Source organism: Microcebus murinus, chromosome 10 (genome assembly GCF_040939455.1).
Source record: "Microcebus murinus isolate Inina chromosome 10, M.murinus_Inina_mat1.0, whole genome shotgun sequence".
NCBI classification, from domain to species: domain Eukaryota; kingdom Metazoa; phylum Chordata; class Mammalia; order Primates; family Cheirogaleidae; genus Microcebus; species Microcebus murinus.
The window spans coordinates 58,690,052-58,700,163 of record NC_134113.1 but is presented as its reverse complement, the minus strand read 5'-3'; the positions used below and the strand labels follow the sequence as shown (position 1 = coordinate 58,700,163).

General features: G+C 54.0%; 1 protein-coding gene across 3 annotated transcripts; it reads left to right on the top strand.

Moving 5' to 3' along the window:
- The first annotated feature begins 1,159 nt into the window (after positions 1–1,159).
- PPP1R1A (protein phosphatase 1 regulatory inhibitor subunit 1A) lies at positions 1,160–9,078 on the top strand. Of its 3 annotated transcripts, none has more exons than XM_012764590.2 (7): positions 1,160–1,400; positions 5,181–5,241; positions 6,201–6,238; positions 6,567–6,630; positions 7,224–7,334; positions 8,308–8,414; positions 8,949–9,078. In XM_012764590.2, exons 1-7 carry the CDS (start codon positions 1,317–1,319, stop codon positions 8,952–8,954), a joined length of 471 nt encoding a protein of 156 aa, XP_012620044.1. In that variant the 5' UTR covers positions 1,160–1,316; the 3' UTR covers positions 8,955–9,078. The 3 variants fall into 3 exon arrangements, with proteins under 3 accessions (XP_012620044.1, XP_012620038.1, XP_075863446.1); XM_012764584.2 differs by having other exon boundaries at positions 1,164–1,400; positions 7,224–7,379; XM_076007331.1 differs by lacking the exon at positions 1,160–1,400 and adding an exon at positions 4,075–4,169 and having other exon boundaries at positions 7,224–7,379.
- The last annotated feature ends 1,034 nt before the right edge of the window (positions 9,079–10,112 follow it).

Genomic DNA, 10,112 nt, shown 5'->3' with positions numbered 1-10,112 from the left:
GGAAGGAAGGAAGGAAGGAAGGAAGGAAGGAAGGAAGGAAGGAAGGAAGGAAGGAAGGAAGGAAGGAAGGAAGGAAGGAAGGAAGGAAGGTGGGAGGGAGGGAGGGAGGGAGGGAGGGAGGGAGGGAGGGAGGGAGGGAAGGAGGGAAGGAGGGAAGGAGGGAAGGAGGGAGGGAAGGAAGGAAGGAAGGAAGGAAGGAAGGAAGGAAGGAAGGAAGGAAGGAAGGAAGGAAGGAAGAAACAGATCTCCTGCCCCTCTTCCAGGACTCCCTGTGCTCCTCCTCCCCAACTGGTCCTTCTCCCCTCCAAAGACATCCAGCCCTGCCCCTCCCCAGTGCCCCACACCTCTCCTCCCTCTGTCCAGTGAGCCCCAGCTCCTATGAATACCCTATCTCCCTCACTGGCCAATGTGGATGGACAGCCTAGTCCTACAGCAAACTAGTAAATTCTCCGAATAGTCTAACCAGCATTCTCCCCTGCAGGCCTTTCACCTACTTTATGGTCCCCTAATTTAGCAAGCAGAATGTGAAATCTATTTCACAAGTGTTATTGGCTCCCCACCCCATTACTCCTTCTGCCGATTCCCAGATGCTCCTCTCTCCCCAAGCCCTCCACCCACTCCCATCCACACTTCCAGAGAGAAGTCTCTGGAGACCCGCTGAGGTCTTCAGTCCCCTCTCCTTGCCGCTGAGTGAACGAACACAGGACGGGTGCCCAGACCCCCCACCTGTCCCCCAAGTTTTCACCTCTACGGTCTTTCCCTAAAGGGAAAGTCACTCTCCGAATCTAACCTTAATCCCTCCTGCTGCATGCCTAAATCTCCTTTCTACCTTTTCTCTATAATGCAACCCCCTTTAAGATGATAAATGAAATCTTCCTCTCCTGCAGCGCCCCTCCACTTCCTCAGACCCTAAAACCTGCCCCACCTTAAAGAAGTTCTTCGTAGCCTCTCCCCACCCCCACTCCCTGCCCAGAAGTCCGAGGATACCTAGGCATCTGCCCGGGTCGACTGGGACTGTGACCGGGCCACGCCCGGACTCGCCCGCCCGCGGGGCGGTGACCCCGCAGCCGCGGGCGCAGCCACGAGGGGGTTAAGGTTCCGGGCGGGGGGAGGGCGCCGGGAGGGGCGGTGCGGAGCCAATCGGCGGCTGCGGAGTCCCACGAGCCGCGAGCTGGGAGCGCTGAGCCGCGAGCCGGGAGCCGAGCGCGCCGGGCTGGGGCCGGGCCGGAGCGGAGAGGGAGCGCGCCCGCCCCAGCCCCCAGTCCCGCCGCCTTCCCTCCCTCCGCAGCGCGGACCCAGCGGCCGCCGCCGCAGCCATGGAGCAAGACAACAGCCCCCGGAAGATCCAGTTCACGGTCCCGCTGCTGGAGCCGCACCTTGACCCCGAGGCGGCGGAGCAGGTGCGGAGCAGGGCGGGGCGGCAGGGTGCTCGCCCCACAGAGGACGAGGGACCTCTGGACTGGTGGGACCCGGGATCCCTGCCCAGCCCTTCCTTAGCAGCGCCCCTTTCTGAGGACGAACGCGCCCAGTTTGGGGGTCTTCTGTCCCCTCCCCCACCGTCGGAGCCACATCTCCACATCTGGGCTTCTTTGAGACTGACCAAAGGACTGGCGCCTCCACTCGATGCCTATCCCGCGAGAGTCACTCTCTTCCTCCCCAGCCCTGGGGAGGGGGCCTGCCTGAGGCCTCGACCCCTCCCCCCTTAACCACCCCTGCATCCCCCACCCAGTCGACCCCGCCGGAGTTTCTGAGTTCCGTGGCGTGGCGGCGCTGGAGGGCAGCAGCAGCAGTGCGGGAGGGGCTGGGAGGGGGGTCGGTCATGGAGGGAGCCTGGGACTGTGGGAGTTGGAAGAGGAGAAACAGCTCTCCTTGTCCCCTCCTAAGTGGAGGCCACCGTGCCAGGCTCCACAGAGAGGTGACAGGAAGGGGCTGAGGACAACCGAGAGAGCTGGGTCTTTGGGGAGAGGGGTAGTTGAGTCTGCAGACTGAGGCTTCTTTCTGCAAGTCTGGGCACATGGTCCTTATTCCCAACTCCTGCCCTTTGGAGTGGGGTTGGGGGGTGGGAGGAGTGAGTGGCACTGGGAGGCCAGAGGTGGGGGCTTTCTAAGGGCTGGGGTCCAAGCTGAACAATATGCAAGGGAGAAGCACAGTGACAGGCTTGGCTCTAGGGGTGGGAGTCCAGGGCCCTGGCCCAGCCTCCTGGCCTGGCCTATTTTTAGCTCAGAGCAGCCTGGCAGAGGGGGCAGTGTTTGAGAGTGTGAGCAATTGTGTGTCTCGGTAAGATTGAGCATATGTGTGGAGAGGGTGACCACCCGTGAACCTTACTACTGCTCATTTGCCAAATATGTGCTTATTTGACCATTGCTCCATTTCTTTGTGTTCTCTGTCCATTTGCCCAGACATCTTCATTCCTAAAGAATATTGATTTCCCACAAGGTCACTTCTCTGGTTCCCCCAACCAGCCGCCAGGCTCTGGGCACCCACACCTGAAAAAACTTTGTGACCTCTTGGGATGGGCTGGAGAGAGTGGTTTTTGTTGTTGCTGTTGCTCCAGCTGTTTAGTAGAATAAGGTCTGGATTCTGGAAGGGAAGGGGCAGGTACACACTCTCTGTAACTTTAGCTTCCCAAAGTGGAGGTAGGGGTAGGTACCTGCATCCTCTCCCTGGCCTGGGCTGAGTCACATCTCCAGACCTCCAAGGTGTGACCGGAGGAGGGAGTGTGGTGAGAACTCACAAACCTCCTGAGGATGAGGAGGGTGGAGAACCACTAGCATGGGCGTGTTCCCTTGGAGTCAGGGAAAAGGCTCTTATGCCTGGAGGCAGGAGACTGGCTAAGACCCAGAAAAGAGGGCTCAAAAGTGTGGGTTCTGGGGGTTGGGGCTGAGGTTCCAAAGAGAACTGCCTCCCACTGGCACAGCCCGGGCCTGACACCTGCATCTGTTTGGTGTTGGAGGCGGCAGGTGTAGTAGGTGTGTGTTGGGAGGAGGATGGGTAGGCCAGCTGGTTCAGGGATCTGGGGGACAAGGGAGGGGCAGGAGGCAGTACTAAGGAGCAGAGGAGAAAAGAGAGCTGGGACTTAGGCCTGCTTTTCTCTAATCTTCAGAAATCTGTCTCCCAGGCCTGAAATTCTACCTGTAGTCTAACCTCAGCCCCTCCTGCTGTGTTACCAAGTGTGCAGGCAGAAAGCTCCAGGCTTGGCAAGTGCTCCTAACCCAGACCAACCCAGGAGTGTGGAAGGATTTGGAAGCTCTGAGTTACGGAGCACAGAGTGGGAGTGAGTGGAGGGTGCCCACAACTTCCAGATCCTTGGTGTGACTGGTTTGGAAATAAATCAGAGGTGAAAGCACCTCTCTCAAAGACCTTGGGAGCTAGGATTAGGGGTAGGTGCAAGGGAAAGATGGACAAGAGACCACCTACTTATTTCCTAATAGTTCAGGTGCCCCAGAGGTGCTTCAGGAAGTCTGAGTTTCCTCCTCTCTGCTGTAGGATATCACAATTCTCAAGGACTCTTGAGTGCTTAGAAACCTTGTCCAAGGCAAAGCAATAGGTTAAGGGAAGGACCTGTCCAAGATCACAGAGCCTGCTGCCCTCTCAAAGGCCTTTCTCATCATACTCGCAGCCTCCTTCTCAGGCTCCCAACTCAGATGTTATCTCAACTCATCCCCACCCCACCCTCTCCCCATCTCTTCCACTCTTCTCCAGCCAACACCTCCCCACCCCAGGATGGAAAGAAAAAGAGAGAAGGAGTCTCCTAGTAAAAGGATGGCCCCCACTGCGCATACATGAAGCACACATGCCCGCCTGCTGGTCCCCGGCCCATTTGCACCAGGAATAGCCAGAGACAACTCACAGTTAATGTTTGTACGGGGCAGGCATATGTACACACACACACACACACACACACACACACACAAAGGACTGGTACTGCTGGGGACCTTGAAATGTCATCAAACACAGATGCCACTGGCTTCTCCTGGGAAAACAATGCCCTACCCCCACACACCCCCATTCTCTGCATCCTGTTTCTTCTTTGGGGAGAGTCCCTACTCGGGCTTTAACACCCCCTCTTGCTATAGCTCGTACCCACTTTCTGAGCAGAGAGGACGATGTTCACCACCCCGTATCCCCTACTGCCAGTGGTGATGGCACTAAATAATGGACACACAGAGGTAAGGATTTGATCATTCAGTGTCCTCACCCTACTCCTCTCAGTCCTGGATAATTTAAGCCCCTCTCCCAGCCCCACTGCCCTTCTCTTCCCACTTCTGACCTAGAGGAAGCTTCAGGGACTCTAACCCCCATCCTTCTACTCAGCCAAGCCTTTAAAGAGGCTCCAGAGAAAGTGAAAAAAACTACATCTCCCAGGAGTCTTTGGGCTAACTTCAACAACAGTCAACTTTATTGGCAGCATGACAAAAGAACAGCAGGGGTGAGGGGCTCAGAGGCTCAGAGGTCAGCTTTATATGTTAATTTCCTAGATTGGGACCAGGACCATGAAAAGCTTTTTCAACTAAACTTCAGTCCCTGACCCGGGTCCTGCCTAGGGCTCCACTTCATTCATATTGTGTTTATCATGATGAGGATTTCCCTGAACCCTATTTTTTGACAAATCAGAATGTTAATGTGTCCAAGGATAGGGAGGACATTAGAGGATGAGGGCACAGGCTGGAGGAGATGCACATTCAGACCTTCCTTCCTGTGCTGTCCTCCTGGCTGGGTGTACTGGAGGGATGCTCTCTGCAAGCGCTGACCCACAAAATGTTAATGTCTGCTTGAGGGGTGGGTGGGAGATGGAGGGAAAACCCTGTGCCCTCTCAAGTTATTTCTGACCATTGATCCAGGATGGACGGAAGGACAGCAAGCCAGAGATCAATACATTAGAGCAGATATAGCTGCTGAGATGGAGAGCTGGGGCCAGGACAGGGGGAGGTGAGAGATGGAACAGGGGGATGGGGGCAGCAGTGGAGTGGGTCTTTTGGATCCTCAGGAGTAGCTCTCCCCTGGGGGGAGGATGGGCCCAACCAAGGATGTGTACCCTGGACAGTGGGTCCAACGCAACGTGGCAATTTCTGTGGCGTGGCAAATAGGCCGGCCTGGATTTCGTTGCTACGTGGCCTTGGGTGGGGCGTTTTTGCTTCCACATGCACGTGACTTCTTCTCCCTTTCCCACTTTCCCTCAGATTCGGAGACGCCGCCCCACCCCTGCCACCCTTGTGTTGACCAGTGACCAGTCATCCCCAGGTAACCCGAAGGATGGGCTGCTGAAGGGAGTGGGGGCTGCCGCGGACAGCTGGGTCCCAGTGAGGAAAGGTGGTGCTAGGTGGAGGGAGGGCAGATCTGGGGAGGCAGGGATCCCCTCAGTCCCCGGCCGGAGAGTGGCCTGGATGAGCAGGATTTCCTTCGCTTTCAGAAAGATGGAACCGTGCTAGGAAGGGAAGGGAGACCACCTGGCTCTTAAGCCCCCAGGAATTGGGGTGGTCAACAGAGTGCTGGTTGCTGCGGCAACAGCCTTTCAGGTTCCTCTAGCAACTGGGATGCTGCTGCCCCCACCCCCAGAGGCAGTGTCAGCTGTGAGGGGGAGGGACCGCCTCCATCAGCTGTCTGCGCAGCCCCTAGAGGGGAGGGAAGGTTAGAAACAGCTCAGGGAGCAGCTGGGATTCTGGTCACCAGCATCCCCATCAGGGTCTAGGGAGAGAGCAAGGTCCCGGCGAATGTCAGGGCAGCTTGCCCAGTGGAGGAGAGGCAGTCAGGCCAATACGCTGGACTGGGATTCAAGGGCCTGGGTCTCCAGCTTTCCTCCAGCTACTGAAAATGATTGTACCTTCCTGGACCCTGCACGGAATCAATTTCCTGTTCTTTGTCAGTGTTCCCTCCTATGCAGGGCTCAGATCTGGCTGGCCCTGGGGTGGGGAAATTGGAAAGAGAAAGACATGGCTACTTCAGAGGGACAAAGAAAGCAAAAAGACCACAAACTCTGCCTTCAGAGACCATCAGATCTGAGGCACGGATGTAGAAGGCAGAGTCAATGCCAAGACTAGATACAGGGGACAGAGGCAGCCAGCAGAGCAGGACGAGTGGTTCCAGGGCATCAGTCAGGGCCAAATGCCTGGGGGTGGATGTAAGGGACAGATCAGGAAGTCAGCTCTATGAGAACCCCTGGATTTCCTGTCCTGATCACCTTCTTTCCCTGTTCCCCTCAGAAGTAGATGAAGATCGGATCCCCAACCCACTTCTCAAGGTGAGCTGGTCTCTCCCACTCAGCCTCGCCCAGAGAACCCGCAGATTCATTAGGGGATTTCTCCCGAAAACCCTGCCTTCCATCTCTAGGATCTTCTAACTGCCTCTTCCCTGCACTCCTGCAAGTGTGCATGAGTGGATCCCATGCCCCACACACGCACCCCTCAGTCTTCTTGCTCACCATTGTGGAGGTGGCTGGGGAAGCAGGACTTTTCGTCCCCCACTTTTTGAAGCTCACACCTACCCCCAAGCTCCAGTGCAAAAGCACAGCAAGGCAGAGGAGGAGGGCAAGGGGGCTGGCACCCATCTGTGCTCTGTGTCCTTCGCAGTCCACTTTGGCAATGTCTCCACGGCAACGGAAGAAGATGACAAGGATCACACCCACAATGAAAGGTGCGGAAGACCCTTCCCATCTCTTTTTTCTCCTCTGTGCCTGCTGCAGAGTAGACCTACTGGCCCCTTTAAGAAGGGAGGTCATTGAATCTGCCTTTATCATGGTGGGGCTGTCACTAGACACCTGAGGCCAGAATCCCAGCTCTGCCAGTGACTAGCTGAGTGGCCTTGGAGAAGCTGCTTAACCTACTGAGCCTTGAGTACTACCTCACTATGCCAGATAAATAAAACATGTGAACTCATCAGCACAATGCACAGCACCTAGGAGGTACTCAAATAGTTCTTGAATCTACATTGAGTCTTTCCTCCTGCCCCCAGGGGAAACCATGTATCCCAGCAAGCTATGAGTATCTTTTGTTCTTAAAGGCTCTTACCCTACCCCCTCCCTTACCTGTGAAGGAAGCACTGTTTATGGTCTAGCTTTCCTCCATCCTTTTTGGCCAGCTAACGTCCCCTTCAGATCTCAGTGGATGGGAAAGTCAAACACCTGCAATGTGCACCAACCCTTTAGTGGGACTGTTGGATTTGGGGGTCCACAGGGGAGACTCTAGGCAGTCATGTCTAATGTTCCCTCCCTTTCTCTGTACCCCCAGAGCTCCAGATGATGGTTGAACATCACCTGGGGCAACAGGAACAAGGGGAGGAGCCTGAGGGAGCCGCCGAGAGCACAGGGACCCAGGAGTCCTGCCCACCTGGGATCACAGGTGCAGGAGCGGAGTCAAGGCTGGGCACCTCTGGGACAGCACAAAGTATGTTCAGGCTGGGGAGGGCCCCGCATCCTGCTTCCCAGCCCAGCAGGAGGCAAGCCTTATCTACTGGGGGGAGGGAGAAAGAGCTAGAGCCTGGGAGAGGTCTAGTAGTAGCCAAAATCTATCTCAAGGATATGGATATATTTGCATGTTTTGCATATATTTTAATCTTCCCTTTCCTTACTGAACGACTAACCCCTCCCAACTCAGACCGCAAAGATTCCTACTGAGGCTGCTTGGGGGAACCTACCTTAAGGGGAACGGCATTCACAGGCTAGAATCTTGTCACTTTACCAGCCAAGAGGCCTTGAGCAACTTACTTAACCTCAGTCTATGAAATTATAATGATGGTGCCTACTTCATTGGGTTGTTTGTGAATATTAAATGAGACTGGTTCTCAGCACACCACCTGACATACAAAGTATACACCAAATGGAAGCTGGTGGCAGTGGTCTTATACATGTTCACCATCTCTTATCCTAAATGTATTCTAGAATTCAGAATTTTTCCAATATTATAAAGGAGATATAGTATATATATTGTATATTATGTAATAGCCCCAGCATAGTACCCTATAATCAAGCACATTAATATTTCTGCAATCCAGTAAGTGGTCTCACCAAATGAGACAAATAATAAAGACTAAAAATAGCCTCATATCAGTTCAGGTTGGGTTTAGCTACACATTGAGTTTATACCCCAATTTTAACTTTTGTAGGAGAGTTTATTCTGTCTTTTTTCTGATTGCAGATAAAAAATAGCAAACCTATAGTAGTAATCATGATGATGTTGGTCTTGCTAGATTACACCCAGTCCTGGGCCCCTGTCAGGGACCACTGGGGTATGGGGTGTAGTAAGCAGAAGCAATCCCTTCTTTCTAAGGCTTTCATAAATGTTACCTCTTCCACCACCCATTTTCCCTCCTTAGAGCCTGCAGAATCCATCCCTAAAACTCAGGAGAGGGGCAGTGAGAAGCCCAGCACAGAGGAACCCTCTACCCATATACCACCATTGGATTCCCAGGGGACCAACTCGGTAAGACCCCAGGGCTGGGCTGCCAGGGCTACAGGACAGCAAGCTGTGTGGACAAAAGTAAGGGGCTAATATTTGGAGCCCAGAAAAAGGGAAACAAAGGACCAGCTTGAGTCACTGAAAAGTTATCCTTATGGTAGGAGAACTTGCATCTCTGACCAAGAGAAATGGGATTAAGCTGCAGCAGGAAGGATTGAGGTTAGACTTTATGTAGGACTTCTGACTCCTGGAATGGGTGACAGAAGTGGACCATGGATTTTCTTGATAAGGGACATTTGGAACGCAAAGGGAGATCCTCACCTGCCCAGGCTGGGTGGGCAGAGTCCCTCCCTGCCTGGAGGTGGACACATTGATAACTTCCTGAGCTTTGATTTTACAATCCTCACTTCCCCTGTGTAAACAGGACAAGGGGCAGCCACTGTTATCAGACATCAGAACACACTTCTTGAGAAGTTAGGTGCTTGACAAATGGGATGGTCAGCAGGGGAGGGGACAGAATGACCTCTCACCTCCTTCTGCCTCTTTCCCCCACCACAGGTCTGAGAGAGGAAGAGGTGTCCTGCAACCGAGACTGCAGTTGGGAATGCATGGACACTGGATCTGTTTCTTATCTCTTCACTTTTGGGGAAATTTTGTTTTTAAAAAGTGATAAATTTGTTGTTAGGTCTTTGGCACTTTCTTTCTTTCATGACTCAGAGAATCCTTTCCCTCCATCTCGTCCTGCTCTCTTTCAGCCCTTCCCTCCCACTCAGCTGGCTCTGGGGAGGAGGAAGTAAGGAGCCCTGAGCAGGGAGGAGAGGTCCTCTATCCCTCCCTGCCTTTACTTGCTGTGAGGAGAGAGATGGGGGTGTCTCTTTCCACAGATAGGCGGAAGGACTAATTCCCTGGGTGCCAAAATGGAAGAAAAGCCCCAGGTTCTTTCTTAATTGAGGAAAGATCTGACCACCCGGCAGGCGCACCCTGCACCTGGAAGACTTGGAGCACTAAGGCACGAGCCACGTCCCGCCGTGACTGTGCTGTGTGCGCCCTCTGCTGTACAAAGAGGGAACTGCGCCCTGGCACTTGGCCCATGGGAAAGAGAGGGCATTTGTGTGGACGCCTCCTTGCCTGCCCTCCAAACCTCAGCTGCCTGACTCTTGGATTCCCAGGCTTCTTGATGTGTTCCCTCCTCCAGCTCTGAGACCACATCCCTTATTCCAACCCGTTAGCAAAGACGGATAGAGAAGCCGGTGGTTGTTAATGAAGAGGCTCTTGCTGGGAGCAAGAAGGGTCATCGCTGCCCTTGTTATAGATACCGAGGGGCCCAGGTTAGACAAAACCAAGCGTAAGTGAAGACACTTCCTCAGATCCCACAGCCAGGCCTCTACTGCCACTGCTTTTGATTTTCCCAGGTAGTGGAGGGGAGAGGGGAAAGGAGGGAAGGCAAGATGCTGCCCCCTCCTTGCTGAAGCAGCAGTGTGGTGCGGAGGAAAAAGAGCAGAGCCCGAGAAGTGTCAGGTCCCACTTCTGCCCTGCACCTGCTGTGTCCTTGGGCAAGGCCTCGTCCTCTGGGCCTCAGCTTGGCCACATACACATTCATACATTTATATAAATACGTGTGTGTGTGTAAAATAGGGAAAACACCTTACCCGGATTTTATCAGGCTTAAAAAAGGTAATGTACATGAAGATGCTCAGTTAACCAACGTCCACCCAGAGAACA